Source organism: Aquarana catesbeiana, linkage group LG03 (genome assembly GCF_042186555.1).
Source record: "Aquarana catesbeiana isolate 2022-GZ linkage group LG03, ASM4218655v1, whole genome shotgun sequence".
NCBI classification, from domain to species: domain Eukaryota; kingdom Metazoa; phylum Chordata; class Amphibia; order Anura; family Ranidae; genus Aquarana; species Aquarana catesbeiana.
In genome coordinates, this window is record NC_133326.1 from 348,279,451 (window position 1) to 348,299,877 (window position 20,427).

Sequence of the window (20,427 nt, forward strand, 5' to 3'; positions counted from 1 at the left end):
CGAGTTGTGTTTCTACCAAACCGTTCTACTTTGGTTTCATCTGACCATATGACATTCTCCCAATCCTCTTCTGGATCATCCAAATGCTCTCTAGCAAACCTCAGACGGGCCCGGACATGTACTGGCTTAAGCAGGGGGACACGTCTAGCACTGCAGGATCTGGCGGCGTAGTGTGTTACTGATGGTAGCCTTTGTTACGTTGGTCCCAGCTCTCTGCAGGCCATTCACTAGGTCCCCCCCGTGTGGTTCTGGGATTTTTGCTCACCGTTCTTGTGATCATTTTGACCCCACGGGGTGAGATCTTGCGTGGAGCCCCAGATCGAGGGAGATTATCAGTGGTCTTGTATGTCTCCCATTTTCTAATTATTGCTCCCACAGTTGATTTCTTCACACCAAGCTGCTTGCCTATTGCAGATTCAGTCTTCCCAGCCTGGTGCAGGTCTACAATTTTGTTTCTGGTGTCCTTCGACAGCTCTTTGGTCTTCACCATAGTGGAGTTTGGAGTGTGACTGTTTGAGGTTGTGGACAGGTGACTTTTATACTGATAACAAGTTCAAACAGGTGCCATTAATACAGGTAATGAGTGGAGGACAGAGGAGCCTCTTAAGGAAGAAGATACAGGTCTGTGAGAGCCAGAAATCTTGCTTGTTTGTAGGTGACCAAATACTTATTTTCCACCATAATTTGCAAATAAATTCTTTCAAAAATCAGACAATGTGATTGTCTGGATTTGTTTCCACATTTTGTCTCTCATAGTTGAGGTATACCTATGATGACAATTACAGGCCTCTCTCATCTTTTTAAGTGGAAGAGCTTGCACAATTGGTGGCTGACTAAATACTTTTTTGCCCCGCTGTATAAAATATATGTTTCACTTTTTAAATTGAATTACTGAAATAAATTAACTTATTGATATTCTATTTTTATGAGATACACCTGTGTGTGTGTGTATATGTGTGTGTGTGTATGTATGTATGTATATATATATATATATATATATATATATATATATATATATATATATATATATATATATATATACATACATACATATATACACATGCAGTATCTCACAAAAGTGAGTACACCTCTCACATTTTTGTAAATATTTTATTATAACTTTTCATGTGACAACACTGAAGAAATTACAGTTTGTTACAATGTAAAGTAGCGAGTTTACAGCTTGTATAACAGTGTAAATTTGTTCTCCCCTCAAAATAACTCAACACACAGCCATTAATGTCTAAACCGTTGGCAACAAAAGCGAGTACACCAGTAAGTGAAAATGTCCAAATTGGGCCCACAGTGTCAATATTTTGTGTGGCCACCATTATTTTCCAGCACTGCTTTAACCCTCTTGGGCATGGAGTTCACTGCAGCCCAGTCTCCGAAGGGAGGGGATCATGCTCTGCTTCAGTATGTCACAGTACATGTTGGCTTTCATGGTTCCATCAATGAACTGTAGCTCTCAGTGCCGGCAGCACTCATGCAGCCCCAGACCATGACACTCCCACCATCATACTTGACTGTAGGAAAGACACACTTGTCTTTGTACTCCTCAGCTGGTTGCCGTCACACATGCTTGACACTATCTGAACTAATAAGTTTATCTTAGTCTCATCAGACCACAGGACATGGTTCCAGTAATCCATGTCCTTAGTCTGCTTGTCTTCAGCAAACTGTTTGCGGGCTTTCTTGTGCATCATCTTTAGAAGAGGCTTCCTTCTGGGAAGACAGCCATGCAGACCAATTTGATGCAGTGTGCGGCGTATGGGCTGAGCACTGACAGGCTGACCCCCCCACCCCTTCAACCTCTGCAGCAATGCTGGAAGTACTCATACGTCTATATCTCAAAGACAACCTCTGGATATGACGCTGAGCACTTGAACCCAACTTCTTTGGTTGACCATGGTGAGGCCTGTTCTGAGTGAAACCTGTCCTGTTAAACCGCTGTATGGTTTTGTCCACTGTGCTGCAGCTCAGTTTCAGGGTCTTGACAATCTTCTTATAGCTTAGGCCATCTTTATGTAGAACAAAAATTTATTTTTTTCAGATCCTCAGAGAGTTGTTTGCCATGAGGTACCATGTTGAACTTCCAGTGACCAGTATGATAGAGAGAGTGATAACACCAAATTTAACACACCTGAGACCTTGTAACACTAACGAGTCACGTGACATCGGGGAGAGAAAATGGCTAACTGGGCCCAGTTTGGACATTTTCACTTAGGGGTGTACTCACTTTTGTTGCCAGCGGTTTAAACATTGATGGCTGTGTGTTGAGTTATTTTGAGGGGACAGCAAATTTACACTGTTATACAAGCTGTACACTCACTACTTTACATTGTAGCAAAGTGTCATTTCTTCAGTGTTGACACATAAGATATAATATATTTAAAAAATGTGAGGGGTGTACTCACTTTTGTGAGATAGTGTGTGTGGGTGTGTGTGTGTGTGTGTGTGTGTGTGTGTGTGTGTGTATGTATGTATATATATATATATATATATATATATATATATATATATATATATATATATATATATAATATATTATTACATTTTTATAGTTAATATCGCTTTAGGATCTATGTTTAATATCACCATACCGAAACTGAGATTTCTTTAAAAGGCATTACGTTTGCCGAAGCAAAAACTTGATATACACACTGCACTTATAAATGCTCAATCCTAAGCATTAGATGACAGCCCCCCAATTTAGCTGTTTTAACATGGATCTGATCAGACGTGGGTGCCCTACCTTACTTGAAACTGTCTTTTCATGATTTAGATGCAGACTTTTTCACAGTGGCATATCTGGTGCTATTCTGAAATAAAATGCAACTGTATCCTTGTTACAGGAGAAAGAACAGATGCAGAGGTACAACCAGCGCATGATGGAGCAGCTTCGATTACGACAACAGCAGGAAAGGGTTCGACTACCAAAAGTCCAGAGGAGTGAAGGAAAGACCAGGATGGCCATGTACAAGAAAAGCCTTCATATCAGTTCTAGTTCTAGTGCTGCTGAGCAGAGAGAAAAAATTAAGCAGGTGGGTAGCATAGGTCTAGGCCTGCCTGTTGTGGATTTTTAATCTTTCATTTTTAAAGGTCCCTTTCTAATCTGTTCATGTAATCAAGATAGTTTTTAGTCTGAAAAAAAAAGCATTATCTTAAGGTGGTTGTACACCTCTGACTTGGAAAACAAACAAAGCACATCCTTCTTTAGTGTTTACTTGCCTCAATTCAAAGCACTGAGTGTGATTTCTGTCAGAAGTCTGGTTCCTTAGCTGTGCATGTTTCCCTATGGGATTGTGTAGAAGCGGGGCCCTTCCCTTCACTCAGCTCTTCTCTTTGAGCCGTGCGCTGTATGTGAAATCAGATCCCTGCCCCCTTCTTGCTGGAGCTGAAAAAAGCCTTTGATTTGTGTGTTTTGGATAGCTGTAGAGGAGAGGGCTGCAGATATACATGTACAACTTATGTAGGAGGATTTGTTTAATCTTTGTGTAAGGCTAGTCACTTCACTGGGTATATGCAAGGGTTTACAACCACTTTAATGTCTGTATCTTATAGTCAAACTACACATACTCCTTAATTTACACCTTCTGTTCTGTAGCAATTGGTATGATAGCAAGGTGGTTTCCATGGTCTCATCACAGTTATAAATTAAGTCAGGTTTTCCCACTTTACACCATTTGCTTTATGACACTTTAGAAAAAGTACAGCAGGCTGTAGATTTAAAGATGCTTCACGACTTATAAGTAACTTTTAAAAGTCTATTTTCACTATAGAGTGTGGTAATGCATGTTATCCTGTGTTAAGGCATGTCTCTTAAAAGCAACCCATTAGGTAATAAATGGGCTGGCTGGCAGGCAGTGCAACTTTAAAGAGGAACTTCACCCCCGTACAACTTTTTAGATTTTTGATTCCTATTTACCTTTTTCTCTGGGGTATCCTAAAATTATACTCAGAATCCCAGCGAATCCAGGGCTGTGATCTGCCAGTCTGCTGCTTCCCGCCAGGTCTGGCATTGCCATATTTTTCCTTACATCATCAGGAGCCAGGTGTCTCTTCTGGGTTCTTTGAGTCTGCCCCTTATTGACGCGCCACAAGGTTCGACATTCAGCACTATTGTGCCTCAGCTGGATCCTCCTGGGATAAGGACATGTGGAGCAGGGACATGTCATGCTCTAGACTCAGAGGAGGATGAAGACCAAACAAGCCAGACTGTACAAAAAGAGAAAAAATTATATTAAAACCTTTTTTTTTACATTAAAGAGATGGGAGGAATTCAGTGGTCATAGTAAATTTCCACTTTAAAGCACTACAGTGCCCCAGTTGTTCATTGTGCATTGCACTGGCATAAGTTGGGGCACCATTCCAAATGGAATAACACACTGCTGATCATGTGTCAACCTAAATTATGGTAATGCATGTTTACCCGTGTGTTACTACAATGCATAGGTGTGCACAGGCCCTAAAACTGAAATTGTGAAGTAGAGTCAAAGTGTAAACTTGGCTTTAGACTGGTGGATACTAGAATCTAGTATCTGTGAAGTGATCTTCCTGGTCCTTTTCCCCTAAAAATAAACAGTGAGTCAGATAATTCATCAAGCCAGTACCCTTCCTTTAAGCTTTGCCTTTGTTAGATGCTAGTAGTGGACCGTTTATACTACATGTTGGGAAGTGCATGTCCGGCAATACTAAGCAGACCGAATAGAAAAAAATGCCACATAGACATTCTTGAACTTAGGCTGAAAAATAACGAAGCCTCAACAAATGTGTTTTCAAACACATTGGAGCTAGAGATGGACTGTTGGGGCATGGGGTCAAATTGTAAAAGGTTACTGTTGCCTCTAAACATGCCAAAAATGCAGTATGACTTTTCAGGCTCGGTTCACACTAGGGGCGGCACGACTTGCAGGTCGCCTCACCGAGGCGGCCTGCACACGACATCCACGGCGACTTGCAAAATGACTTCTGTATAGAAGTCTATGTAAGTCGCCTCAAGTCGCCCCAAAAGAAGTACAGGAACCTTTTTCTAAGTCGGAGCGACTTGCGTCGCTCCTATTAGAACGGTTCCATTGTACAGAACGGGAGGCGACTTGTCAGGCACCTAGGTCGCCTGACAAGTCGCCCCCGTGTGAACCGGCACTAAGGGTCTTCTTGAAAGGCTTGATACATTTATAAGGCTGTGTTTGATTGCAGACCAGATTACAGTTTTTTTCCCCCTTTTCTAGTTCTCTATGCAGGAGGAGAAGAGACAGAAAGCAGAGAGAGCACAACAGCAACAGAAACATGAGCAACACCTACTGGAGATGCAGGCTCAGTGTGACAGCAATGCAAGGGAGCTGCAGCAGTTACAGGTGAAGACAACATAGAGAGTCCTATCTGTATATATGATGTGTCCTGGATGTTACAGAATAACAGACTATTGAGTATAATTTAATGTTTTTAATTTTAACAAAATCAATATCATGGCTTGCAGTTTTTTTTCTGCATTAATATTATCATATAGACAGGTATTTGCAGAGATATTGTAGCGTGTTTAGGTAGCGTATAATTTCAGGTTATTATCTTTAAACATGCAGTGACTGTATTAGCAGTTTTTTTTTAAATCTTTTTACTTCTGGCTTCTCCAGGCCTTTAGGACAGAATCTGTTTTTACTTTTTCATTTATTTTTTATTTTTTTTGTAAAAGGCGAAAGATTTATTCGATCTGAAGAGAAACCAGAGCATCTGTTTTTACTTTTTAATATTTTTCATTAATAAGTTTTAAACCTCCTAGGCCCATATTCTGTGTTTCAGTAGACTACACTGCATTTTAGTTTCTCAGCTCTGCAGCCTCACATTAATTGGTGTCAATGACTCCAGCTATGATGCTGCCATATTTTTATCCTGTTGGTCCATCTTTGTTCCTGACATGTATTGCCATTCATTGGATTGCTTTTTAGAATGAGAAGTGTCACCTTCTAGTGGAGCATGAGACCCAAAAATTGAAGGCAGTTGATGACTCACACATTCATATGCTGAGAGACTGGAGAGAGAAGCTAAGACCTCGTAAAAAGGTATGTGCATAACATTTTCACCTTGTATATTTTATTTCTATTTATATGTTTTTCATGTCTTATCATAGTTACGATTAAAGCCGTGTAGGCACTGCTCCCCAGCAATACCTGTTTCTACTGCCTTACACTGTATTTACTCTTTCCGGCTCGCAAGTCACTATGGGATTATGAGCCAGCAGGAGGAACCACAGCTTGTAGTAGGGGGATTAGATATTATACACACCTAATAAGTGCCGAATGCCTGCCACGGCAAGAGAGCAGCAAAGAGTACCTGAAAAGGTAATTATAGATGCTTGTCTTTTACAGGCTGGGGTTACTTTAACCACTTCAGCCCCCGGAAGATTTGGCTGCTCAATGACCAGAGCACTTTTTACAATTTGGCACTGCGCTGCTTTAACTGGTAATTGTGCGGTCATGCAATGCTGTACCCAAACGAAATTTTAATCCTTTTTTCTTTTTCCCACAAATAGATCTTTCTTTTAAATGGTATTTGATTGCCTCTGCGATATTTTCTTTTTTTTTTTTTTTTTTTTTTTTTTTGCGATATAAACGGAAAAACACTGAAATTTTTTTTTTAAGAAAAATTATATTTTCTATTTTTTGTTATAAAAAAAAATCTAATAAACTCAATTTTAGTCATACATTTAGGCCAAAATGTATTCAGCCACATGTCTTTGGTAAAAAAAAAATGTCAATAAGCGTATATTTATTGGTTTGCGCAAAAGTTATAGCGTCTACAAACTAGGGTACATTGTCTGGAATTTACGCAGCTTTTAGTTTATGACTGCCCATCTCATTTCTTGAGGTACTAAAATGGCAGGGCAGTACAACCCCCCCCCCCCTCCCCAAATGACCCCATTTCGGAAAGGAAATTGCTAAGAGGCATGTTGAGCCCATTGAATATTTTATTTTTTCGTCACAAGTGATTGAAAAATGACAAGAAAAAAAAATTACACAAAGTTGTTACTAAATGATATATTGCTCACACATGCCATGGTTATATGTGGAATTACACCCCAAAATACATTCTGCTGCCTCTCCTGAGTACGGGGATACCACATGTGGTAGACTTTTTGGGAGCCTAGCCGCGTACAGGACCCCCAAAAGACAGTCGCCCCCTTCAGGCTCTTTCTAAGGGCGTACATTTTTTATTTCACTCCTCACTGCCTGTCACAGTTTTGGAGGGCGTGAAATGTCCAGATAGCACAACACCCCCCCCCCCCAAATGACCCCATTTTGGAAAGTAGACACCCTAAACTATTTGTTGGGAGGCATGTTGAGTATTTTGCAGATCTCACATTTTGTCACAAAGTTTTAAAATTGGAAAAAAGAAAAACAACATTTTTTTCTTTTCTTTCTTCATATTCAAAAACAAATGAGATCTGCAAAATACTCACCATGCCTCTTAGCAAATACCTTGGGGTATTTACTTTCAAAAATGGGGTCATTTGGGGTTTTTTTGTGCTATGTGGACATTTCAGGGCCTCCGTAACTGTGATAGGTAGTGAGGCGTAAAATCACAATTTTATGCCTTTAGAAAGCCTGAAGGCGGTGCTTGGTTTTTGGGGTCCTGTACGCAGCTAGGCTCCCAAAAGAGTCTCACACATGTGGTATCCCCGTACTCAGGAGAAGCAGCAGAATGTATTTTGGGGTGTAATTCCCCATATAACCATGCTATGTTTGAACAATATATCATTTAGTGACAACTTTGTGTAAAAAAAATAAAAATAAAAATAAAATTGTAATTTTCCTGGAACTTGTGGCAAAATGTAAACTATTCCATGGACACAACATGCCTCTCAGCAGTAAATAGCATGAAATGTCTACTTTCCAAAATGGGGTAATCTTGAAGGGGGTGGGTTGTGCTATCTTCATATTTCATGGCCTTTGAAACTGTGATAGGTAGTGAGGAAGTGAAATCACCATTTTACGCCCTTAGAAAGCCTGAAGGTGGTGATTGGTTTTCGGGGTCCTGTACATAGCTAGGCTCCCAAAAAGTCTAACACATGTGGCAGCGATTTTTCAAATGAAATTTATTTGGAAAAAAATTTTGTTTTAATGCACTAGAACACTCTATATTGCCCAAATGTTTCATGAAATAAAAAAGAAGATGCAGAGTACATGGATACCAAACACAACGTGCTTTAAAATTGCGACAAACTACATACATTTTTAAAAGTCTTTAAAATCCTTTACAGGTTACCACTTTAGATTTACACAGGAGATCTACGGCTAAAATTACTGTCCTCGATCTGACCTTTGCAGCGATACCTCACATGCATGGCGCAGTTGCTGTTTACATATGACACCAGACCGACGCTTGTGTTCGACTTTGCACAGGGGGACAGGAGTGCTTTTTTATTATTATTATTATTATTATTATTATTATTTATTTTGCTTCTTTTATTTTTAAACTATTCCTTTGATTTTTTTTTTTTATAATTTTTATTATCTCAGGGAATGTCAATATCCCATATGTTAGCAATAGGTAGTGACAGGTACTCTTTTTTTGAAAAAATTGGGGTCTATTAGACCCTAAAGCTCTTTTATGCCCGCACAGCATCTGACCACACAAAGATCGGTGTGATAAAATGCTTTCCCAATTTCCCAATGCCACTGTTTATATCCGGCGAAACCTAAATCATGAAATGCTCGTAGCTTCAGGTTTTTTAGGCCATAGAGATGATTGGAGCTGTTCTGGTCTCTGATCAGCTCTATGGTCAGCTGGCGGAACCACCGGCTGCATTCTCAGGTTCCCTGTTGGGACAGGAGAGCCCGAGAAAACCATGGAAGACGGTGGGAGGGGAGGGGGATGTTCCCTCTTACTGCTTGTAAAAGCAGTCTAGAGGCTAATTAGCCACTAGAATTGCTTTGAAAGCCGACCACTGGCTGAAAAGAATGATACCAAGATGATACCTAAGCCTGCAGGCATCATTCTGGTATAACCACTCAAAAGTCCAGCAACATACCAGTGCGTTGCTGGTCCGTGTTGGGCTTACAGGGGGTCCCACGGGTTACAAACAAGTTAGGGACTGTAGGTTTGTTCTTAAGTTGAATCTGCTTGTAAGTTGAAACAGGTACATTTTTTAAGTGTAGCTTCAGCCAAAAAAACTATTTTTAAGCTTTTTGGATAGCATAGGGAAGGGTTAACACCCCTGTAACATTTGTTTTGCTGTGTGTGCACCTGTTCAGAAGATTTCACCTCACTTTCTGACAATAGGATTTTGAAAATGTTGGGTTGTTGTGGAAACAAGCCTTGGTGATAAAGCATCAGTGGAGGTACCTTTTCCTCATAATAGCTCTTACAGGAGTGAATTTCCCTTCCTAGGGGTAGATTTCCTCTCACTTCCTGTTGCCTCCGTTTGTAAGTAGGAGTCATTTGTAAGTCGGATGTTTGTAACTAGGGGACCCCCTGTATATTGTAATGTTCTTTTTTTCATGCAGCCTGTGGGCTGATCGAAAAAGAGATTGATAGGTGGGTATGCCCACCCATTCGAATACATCATCCACCCACTTCTAATGATGGGCATATATGCACCATTTCGCTGATTTTCATATCGTGAGAGCAAACACTGTTGCTGTGCTACAGCTGAATGGGCGTACCTGCTAAGCAAATGATGGTTAACAATAAAACAAAGTAACATTACCGTATAACAGTAACACAGACATACCATACCTGCAAAGCAAATACAATAAAACATAAAAAATAAAACATTACAGTTCTAAAATACACTAACAATAGATATAGAACAGTAGATATAGAACAATAGAGAGTGAACAATAAATAGAGAAGAAAAATAAAACCACAACTTTTTTTGACTTTTTTTTTGTTTTTTTGCACTTTTATATAAACTGTAAATGTTCCAGATTAGGGTCTCTCAAAATGTGATGGCCATCTCATCTTTCAAAACCCTGTGTAAGTGCGTCCTAGGACTGTGCAATGCTGTACCCTACGCTAATACTCCAATACTCCAGTGTGTGGTAGCTTTCAAAACATTCACCAATGCAAAGACCAGGTTGGTCAGGACAGGAGGGACAATAAAAGCAGGCGTCACACCTATATCCGTGTTTTCTGCAGACATGACATCTTCTTTGGGGATTTCTTTGGGCAGAGTACCAGGCAGGACATACGGAAAATGCCTCTCATGCAGCCGGCTCACTGCATTTGAATTGGGAAGTTGGGCCACAGCACCATCTGGAAACAGAAGGGCCGTGATGAGCTCTTTCTGGAATTTAAGGAAGGATCCTTAAGCCAATTGGAATAAATATACAGACACTTTTTTTTTTATACCAGCCTCTGGCCTTACGGGCAATTGGGTATGGCGCCAACAACTGGACGTTGAGGTCCGCCCCTCCCATGTTAAGGTTGTGTTCGTGGACAAAGAGGGGTTTCTCCACAACAGAATTTGGACCGTCATGTCTGCGTGAAGGGAGGACAGAACAAAAACGTTCTTATTATCCCTCCACTTCACAGCGAGCAAATTATTACATTTCAAGCAGGCTCTCTCCCCCAGCCTAAGACTGGAATCTACAAGCCGCTGAGGTAAGCCCCGGCGATTAGATCGCACGGTGCCACATGCGCCAATTCTGTGATCAAACAAGTGACTAAAAAGTGGCACACTTGTGTAATAATTGTCCACATACAAGTGGTACCCCTTTCCAAATAAGGGTGACACCAAGTCCCACACAATCTTACCAGCGCCTCCCATGTAGCCTGGGCAGTTCTCTGGCTACAATTATCTCTTCCTTCGTAAACCATAAAACTATATGTATAGCCTGTTGCCCTGTCACAGAGCTTATACATCTTGACCCCATATCTGGCACGCTTGCTGGGAATATACTGTTTGAATGAAAAGCGGACAGAAAACTTAATCAGGGACTCATCAACACAGAAAACTTGATCGGGAGTAAACAAGGCTGCAAATTGTTGGTGGAAGTGGTTTACGAGGGGCCGAATTTTTTAGAGCCGATCGTCGTATTCAGGGTCACCCCGAGGACGACAGAGTTGATTGTCATTGAAATGCATGAACCGCAAGATCTGCTTGTATCGTGTCCTGGTCATGGAGGCAGAGAACAAGGGCATATGGTGAATTTGGTCAGTGTACCAATATGACCGCAACTCAGTTTTTTTTAGTTATGCCCATGAGGAGGGATAGGCCCAGGAATGTCTTAAATTCGGAGACCAATCTCAGACAAGGGTCAACTGGGGGTTAGTGGCGATGAATTGACCAGCATACAAATTGCTTTGGTCCACAATAGATCTATAGAAATCTTCCGTAAAAAACAGCGAATAAAAATCAAGTAACGTAAAATCAACTGTTTCCACCTGAATTCTGGGTTGGTCAGTGAATGGGAGAAGTACAGGTGCTACAGAAGTGGTAGGCTCCCAATTCGGATTGGCAAATGCAGCAGCAAGGGCACTATGGGCTCGACGGGTCTGTCTTTGTCTTCTTGGTGGCTGCAGGACACTAGTTGTGCTACCAACCTCATCAGCTTGAACTGCACTTATGGGACTCGCCACGTCACCAAGTGTTACTGTAGTGCTGGATGTACGACCAGGATGTACTAGGCCGCTGGTGCTTGCCAGTTCATCAGGATGGCCAGCACTAGTACTGGCTCTCTGCTCCATGCGAGAGCCCTGCGGTTTTTGCACCTCAACATCAGAAGGGTCGGGTAGGCCAGACCTTGGCAGGGACCACTACTTCGTTGTCAGAGCTATCTATCAGGGTGCCGCTGCTGTCTACAGGTTCGTATTCTGAGCCTGAATCTGACAGATGGGTGAGTTCCTCTTCACACTCATCTGTCATGCTCAGAAACGTGTAGGCCTATTCACTAGTGTACCTTCGATTGGACATTTTGGCCTCTAAATTTACTGGTACAACTAGTGAGACTCAGGAAAAAAGAGCACCTGACTGTCAGTGACTACTTCAAACGCTACCAAATAAACTGTTAGCGTTCGCAGGGATCAGGCCTGACTCTGCGAACGCTGCAGTTATGTGTTTAGTGTTTTGTAATTGACCGTGATCGATTGATGCTGCACTTGGGTGGGCTGGGCTGGGCGGAGGGGCTAAATGCAGGTGCTAGCAGGTATCTGGGCTGATCCCGCTAACGCTGCGTTTTTGGGAACCCTAAACTATTGAGGATACTAATATAGTTCTGATCAGATCAAAGATATCGATCCCTTCAGACTACTAAGGGATGTGTATGGTGCGTGCGTGGGTGTTAGCGCTACTGGCACTAATCTGATGCTGCCTGGGGCGACGCAGACCCTAACTGATGCTAAAAGCTAACTGCTATCACCTGTGATCAGGGGGTTAATTCTTTATTAGGTAATGTACGGCGGGTGCCCTGACGCTATAAAAAAAATAACTAACTAGCGTCACCCGTGACACTAATACGGTGATCACTGGTAACAGGGTGATCAAGGGGTTAAACCTTTATTAGGGGGGTCCCTAGACCTATCTGGGCCTACTACTAAATACCCTAACGCTGATTAGTGTCACAAATGATACAAAGATCAAAGAAAAATATGAACACTGCACTGGGTTAAACAGTGACAGGGAGTGAAGGGGTTAAGTGGGGGGCGAAATGTGTGCCTACGCGTACTGTCAGTGTCGTGTTGGTGCAACTAACGTTTGGATAAAAAGCCTTCTGAGTGCAGAAGCTCCCCTCAGCCCCCCAATACTTATCTGAGTCCCCTCTCTATCCAGCGATGTCCACGTGTGTCTTTGCCATCCAGGACTCTCCATCCTGATAGGCTGAGAGACAGCAACAGCGCCATTGGCTCCTGCTGCTGTTAATCAAACTCAGTTAGCCAATCAGAAATGAGGGGGCGGGGCCAAACTGCAGCTCCGTGTCTGAATGGATAGACAGAGCTGCATCTCGGCTCGGGTGTCCCCATAGCAAGCTGCTTGCTGTGGGGGCACTCAACAGGAGGGAGGGGCCAGGAGCTCCAGCCAGGGACCTGAGAAGTGGAGGATCTGGGCTGCCCTGTGCAAAACCAACTGCACAGAGGAGGTAAGTATAACAGGTTTGTTATTTTAATGGAAAAAAATAGACTTTAAAATCACTTTAATGCATTTACAGCATTAGGGTAAAAAGTGTCCCAGCGCATGTGTTAACCCCTCCTGTCCCCAAACATTTAAACAAACTGCTCCACTTCCCAAAATGCCTAGTTGCAGAGAGGAGGGTAGTGATCGCCCCCTGTAGGGGGGCAGTGGCTGTGGGAGACCAGCCAAGGGGAAAAGAAGTAAAAACCTTCAAGGAAATAGACACTATTATTGTGTAAGTCTGGATTTCCTTGAATTAAATAAAAATGGCTTTAAATTGTATTTTCACTTTTGCATTCAGTTTTGAGAAACTCACACTATATGTTTATTATGAATTCCCTTTTTATAAGCATACCTAAAAATATATTTTACTAATGTATTTCTTACCTTCCTAGTTGTTTCTGTGGAGCATCTTTATACACAGGCCTATATGGACAGTTTAAAATTGTTCAGAATAGCTTGCAATTAGGGGACAAACTGAGGAATCATTTGTTGTTTTTAAACACATAACCACATTAATACACTTTCACCCTTCCTCCCCAGGCCAATTTTTAGCTTTCAGAGCTGTTGCATTTTAAATGACAATCATGGTCATGCAACACTGTACCTAAACAAAATTTTTATCACTTTGTTCCCAAAAATAGAGATTTCTTTTGGTTGTATTTGATCATCACTGTTTTTTTTTGCTAAACAAATAAAAAAAAAAAACGAAAAATTTTGAAATCTTTGATAACTTAACCACTTTGCGCACATCATTCTGCTACTATATGGCGGGGTACCCCCAAGCCTTGAGATGTTTCATGGATATGTTTACCTTTGGTAACATGTTGCATGTTTCCAGATGGAAAGCAATTGTGCTGCAAGTTTGAAAATGACTTGCTAAGCTATTACTAGATTTGCCAGCCTTCACAAGTTTGTTGCACAATTGCAGCAAGTCCGCATTGTATGACTCCAGATCAACTTTCTTTGCAAACATTCTGCAATGCTGCAAGTTCTGATTCAATTATGTTGTGTAATAGTCATCCCACCACAGGGGTCACTGTTGCTGAATTTGGAAAAGTGTCAATTACAACTTCAAGTGCTGCATGTGCTCTGCCAGTAAAAGTGTGCAGCAAGTTAACAAGACTTACAATTCAACACTGCCACAAATTTTTGGCAAGTTATCCTTGCTATCTGGGTTCCACCCATTTTTAGGGTGGAACATGTAACATGTTCCCGCTCCTGCAGCTGCTCCCTGAGTGTCCCATCTGCCAATGCAGCAGGCAGCTTGTAGTTCTCAATGGGCTGAGAAATTCAAATTCCATTGACAAGTCCTCTAGCTTTCTGAAAGAGAGCCTGTATGGAGGTACGGGCCAAAAGCCAGATGACGGGTCTGCAGGAGCCCACTGGATCACGAGTGCAATGCTCGCAGGAGCCCACTGGATCACGAGTGCAATGCTCGCAGGAGCCCACTGGATCACGAGTGCAATGCTCCACAGGCTCTTGTGCAAGAAAAAAAATTTCCAATGGATTTTTTCTAAAAGAAAATGTATGCATTTATTTTTTGCAAAAAGGTGAACTTAGCCCTTAGCCCAATTTGCCTGCAATAATGTAAATATGCTTTAACCACTTTGTGCCTGGGGCTATTTTTAGATTTTTCATACACTTTAAAATTAGCATTTTTTGCTAGAAAATTACTTGGAACTCTTAGTGTTGTGTATTTTCAGAAACCGAGGCCCTGTAGAATAAAATGGGTGCAGTTGCATTTTTTTCACACAGTATTTGCAGTTATAAATCAAATACAAATTTTCAGGAAATATGCACTAAAATGAATTTTAGTACACACAAACACAATTTAATACCCAATTTTTTAAATGATACCCTGTTCTCCGTTTCAGGGACAAATCGGGTCCGAATATTATCTTAAACTGAGCCAAAGATGCACAGGACACCTGTGCAATCCACTTTGCAGCTGACTCCATTGAGAGCTGGGAATGCTCTCCTGTCATGCGAATTGGATGTGGAAAAATCTGCATCCAATTTGCACTAGTGTGAACCCAGACTTAAAGGATAAGTCCACCCTAACACTAAAATCTCTACATCCATGATCCAACACTAACCTATCTAACCCTGTAATGAAGAAATCCGTATACATACCTTTTTATTGAAGCCGATCCGGTCCGGTCTCCAGCGGCGGAAGCTATGCTGAGGACACAGCCGACAACGGCTGTGAAAAGAATAGGGAGTGATGTGTCCTCTGCACCCACCTCCAGAGCAAAACCGCAGGCGACAGCTCAGCATGGGGTGGGATCGGGTCAGGTCACTTCAAAAGGTACAGTATGTATACTGATTTCTTCTTTACAGGGTTAGATAGGTTAGTGCAGGGATCTTCAAACTACGGCCCTCCAGCTGTTGCGGAACTACAAGTCCCATGAGGCATTGCAAAACTCTGACATTCACAGACATGACTAGGCATGATGGGAATTGTAGTTCCTGAACAACTGGAGGGCCGTAGTTTGGGGACCCCTGGGTTAGTGTTAGATCGTGGAAGTCTGTATATGCAGGGATTTTAATGTTAGGGTTATCCTTTTAAACATGAATTGTGGTAGTATAATTATTACTCTTTGGCCTCTTTCACACGGATGATCCGTATGTCCGTTTTTCATCCTTCCGTTTTCGGATGAAAAACGGACATACAGTCATCCCTATGGAGCGTCGGATGTCAGCGGTGACATGTCCGCTGACATCCGACCCGCTCCGATCCGAAAAGTGTAACGGAGGAAAAACCTACTTTTTCCTCCGTTTTCGGATCGGATCGGATGACGACGGACACTACGGACCGTCATCATCCGATCCCCCATAGGGGAGAGCGGCGCTCTGACAGGTCCGTCGCTGCACAGTGTGCAGCGATGCACCTGTCATCTTCCTGCTCAGCGGGGATCGGCGGAGCTGTCCCCGCTGAGCAAGCGGATGTTCACGGGGCGGATCATGACTGATCTGCCCCGTGTGAAAGAGGCCTTACTCTGATGTTCTTGGCAGTATTTCACATGTGTGGTACAATTGCTGTTTACATACATGTGCTGGCCCTATGTCCAAGCTTGCATTTGAACGTATCCGCAGGGGGACACTTTTTTACATTTTATTTTTAATATTTTTTTTTTGTTTTACCCACTTGAAGGACTTTTAAAAACATCCTAAGGAAGGTAAGCAGTTAATGTGTAAATGCACTGGTGGAGCTTGGGTACAGACTCTCCTTAGGATTGAATGGAGAGTGCACAGCCAGCCCTGGCTCAAAAGATTTTAACAAGCGGTTTGGTGACTTTGTTAGTGGCATGACGCTGGATCAGAGATAGGTGAGTATAAAGTCTCTGGTACACACGGACTGAATATCGGCTGCTTCAACAGAAACCGTCCAACGTTCAGCCCGTGTGTATAGCAGCTTGTCCGCAGAAGCAAGACAAACATCCAGCTCTGTCGAAGGGGCATGGAAGAAAGCCATCTGCCGCCGATTGACATTCGATCAGCGCTCTCAGTCAATGGCTGTGAGCGCTGACTGCTGTGTTCTGGCGAGGGGGCAGTCTCCCCATCAGAACACAATAGCTCACATGATAGTACAGCAAGCTCCTGCCAAGCTCCTCAGTTTTGTTTCTTTCGGCCCACTGGGTTGAAAACTGAGTGTGTATTGGGCTTAAGCCTTACTGAAAGCAGAGGACAGCTCAGCATTAGGGAAACTGCACCAAGGGGGCAGTTACATTTCATCGACTCCCTAAATATATTATAGATTCCAGATGTTGCAATCACTTCTTTATAAAGATTACTACTTGGTGAACATGCTGGTAGTATTTAGCAGTTATTCCAGTGTGTTGAGCTTATGTTGGATGTGAGTTGTGCATTATGTAAGGTACAGTTTGGTTTGTACTCCTTATTAAATCACAAACAAGAATTCTTAGAAGGTTTTTTTAGCTTTTATTTTATTTCCCATCTGTGTTTTTTTACTTTACACCAGGCACTGGAGGACGACTTGGAGCAGAAGAAGCAGGAGCAGGAAATGTTTTTCCGCATGAGTGAAGTAGAAGTAGGACAATGTGGATCAATCCAGAAACCTGTGTTTTATGCCCACAGTTCAGCTGAAGCTTCATAAAGTTTTATTTAACTAAAGAGAACAATACAGACTGTAAAGTTCACCTGCAGACAAAGCTGGAGAAAGATTTCCTACAACTTACCAACTACTCCTATTGGTGCCCCCAGCATATCTGTAAAGACGGGTGTACGTTATCTCTAGGACATTATAAAATCTGAGGATCCTGTAAACCATAGCAAGAAGTCAGTGTTCATTATTATACATATAAGGTTTTACTTGTGTCCTAAAAGGCTAAAAAACAGTTACGCCATATGTAGGGTTGGTTTCAGGGACCAACCATTGTTTGGCTCTGTGTGTGTGTAAACTAAAACAAAAAAAAATCCAATGTGTTTCCATTTAAAAAAAAAAAATTGAAAATCAGAAACTTTATACATGCTGTCAGTTTATTCCTCATCCATTACTTGTATCTTCACCTAGATGATCTGTGTCACTTCATTGTGTGTATATCACTCATATACCATCATTACAGATGCTTCTCTTTTTGTATCCGCAGCACTTCTGTCTACATGGTGAACTCTCCATGTAATCTTACATGCCAAATAATAGAACAGAAATGTTTAAAGAGACTCTGTTACTCTGCCCAATCTGTGCAAACTCTTCCCCATATGCCTCCACCTCCCCATGGCTCGAGTGTGGGATCATAACCTCTGTGTAAGTTCCGTGTCAGAGCTTCCACATGGTTAACTTCCTCCTCCTGGACATATTCGGGCCCGATGAGTGGCTATTTAGGACTGGGCACTGCATCCTGGGATAAGAATCAGGAGGTGTTTCTTTCAAGAGAACCTATCACTTTGCCCTAGAAGGGTAAGTTAGTTAACTGATTCTCGAGTCCAGAGAAGCCCTATAGTTTAAATGCAGGCCAGAATATAATCTTTTTATATTTTGGAGTTTAAAATCTTTTTGGTTTATTGAATAAGGCAGAAGAAGGAATGAATAACCCACAGAAAGCAATCAGATTTCAGTTCACTTCAAGTTTTGTCATTGAAAATGGAATCCAGTCTTAATGCTGTGGATTATTGCTTTATTCCCTGTCATATCTATTTTATTTAATTAAAGCATGACAAGGGACCAAGTGAAAAATATTTTCTTTAGCCATCTACCCAATTAATGTGCCTTCTAGATATTCGCATAAGGGTTTAATCTCTTTCATAGCTTTTTGACTTGAAGTTGTTTAGTGCTTTATTGCTGTTTGAAATGTAGCAGACTGCTGGCCAGTCATTAGTGAACGTCAAGTTAAAGAAGTGAGGGAAGATCACTTATAACATATGAAGTAATGAATCCATATAAATCCTGTATTTTGCAAGAGCTGACTGCTTATTTACCATGACAGTACAAAAAGTGAATATTGTCTATGATGGGGTATCCCAGAGCAACCAGATCAGATGACAGTTTGACAGGCTAGTGATAGAGCCATGCTGATTAGTTTCTCTGTTACCACTCTAACACACTGCTATAAATATGCCTAAAGAATTTAGCAAGATGATAGTAATAACATGGCATACTACTTTCCTTTTGACTCATTTTTACACCTAATATATTTGACATTACGTAGCCAGAGACTAACTCCGTTCATGTGAAAAATGTGTGTTCCCTGATAGGGATAGGAGCTATTGACTGCAGCTGGGAACAGTTTGATTCCTGCATGATGTGAATGAAGCCAAAAATCTATAAAACCTGTAAAGAAAAAAAAAGCCCACTTTGCTAATTGCTGCTAACTCCTGAAATGCAGTGTTTCGGTTTATTTCAATTATATACCTGTATTGGAAAAATATATATTTATCTCCATACTGGAAAGTGATTTTCATTCAGACGGAGAATTCTGCAGGAAACTTGAATGCAGTTAAAATTATTTTCAGAGGAGTTTTCAGCTGGGGCAAAAACACTGTGCAATGTATATAAGAGAATCTAATAAAGTAACAAGAGAATAAATGTAAACTGAAAGTTCCTTATTATGCGAGTGTGGTTTTACACATTTCTTTTATTAAAGTATACCGGTCTCTTGCATATAGTGAAGGAAGTAAATTCATGACAACAGATGATCTGCTAAGATTAATGCATTCTGGTCAGGACATGACATGGCTATATTTTGTCAGCACGTTTTTTTTATTTTTTTTTTTATTCTCATCTCAAGCAGGTTAAGTAAAACACAGGAGATGCTGCTTTTCCTGCTATGTTTCTCATAAGAGACTGTGAATCCAATAAGGACAGTGTAACAAATTCTTATATCCTTTAAGGAATCCAGTTCTCTGCTTCAAGGTTCCTACATTTCTTTGTGTCAGATACAATGGGTATAGAAAAGAATCACCACCTTTTAAGGCTGGGTTTACACTGCAGCACACTCCGGCTCACAGCAGGAGTCTGGTGTGTCCCCATTCATCGTTTTAGGTCCCATTTCAATTTCTGGCTGAATTTGGACCTGAAATGGACCAAAAGACACACAAGACTCTTATGCAATGCGCACTGGAGCCACTGCAAAGATGGGTGAACCAGCTCCATAAGAGAGCCAGTCAGAATCTCCTGCTATGCGAATTGTATGCGGGGAAACCGTGTGAACCCAGCCTAAAATAATCACATTTTGATGATTTGCAGCCTGAAATAAAGACAGACACAGTTTTATCCAGCTGTATTTACTAGTGCAACTTATAACATCCAAGTGAAAGATAAAACGCCAACATGTCAGGAAAAACAAAACAAAAACAGAAGCACTAATTTTGAAAAAGAGTCATCCCCCTTATGTCAGTATTTTGTTGGACCGCATTTTGCTTTAATGACAGCCTTTAGTCTGTTGGGGTGTCTCTACTTACTTTGCAATATTTGCCCAGTCGTCTTTGTAGAACTGCTCAAGTTCAGTTTAATTTGATGGTGACCATTTGTGGACTGCAGTCTCCAAGTCCTTCCACAGATTTTCAATGGGATTTAAGTCTGGGCTCTGACTAGGCCATCCAAGGACATTCACCTTTTTTCTGCTTCAACCACTGTGTGGTCATTTTTGCTGTGTGCTTTGGGTCATTGTCATGTTGGAAGGTAAATCGTCTTCCCATTGACAACTTTCTGGCAGAGGGCAGCAGATTTTCCTAAAGAATTTGATGTTATTTTGCCCCATCCATTTCTCCTTCTATCCTGACAAGTGCTCCAGTCCCTGCTGCAGAGAAACATCTCCATAACAGGATTTTACCAGCTACATGCTTTACTGTAGGAA

General features: G+C 41.5%; 1 protein-coding gene across 1 annotated transcript in view; it reads left to right on the plus strand.

Annotated features, from left to right (window-relative positions):
• The window catches only part of STK10 (serine/threonine kinase 10), a 253,740-nt gene extending 234,577 nt beyond the window's left edge, over positions 1-19,163 (plus strand). Inside the window, exons 16-19 of the mRNA XM_073620588.1 lie at positions 2,856-3,044; positions 5,232-5,357; positions 5,946-6,059; positions 17,094-19,163. Of these exons, the coding sequence (XP_073476689.1) occupies positions 2,856-3,044; positions 5,232-5,357; positions 5,946-6,059; positions 17,094-17,228 (564 nt within the window). The 3' untranslated portion in view covers positions 17,229-19,163. The remainder of the gene's footprint in view (positions 1-2,855; positions 3,045-5,231; positions 5,358-5,945; positions 6,060-17,093) is intronic.
• Positions 19,164-20,427: the final 1,264 nt, after the last annotated feature.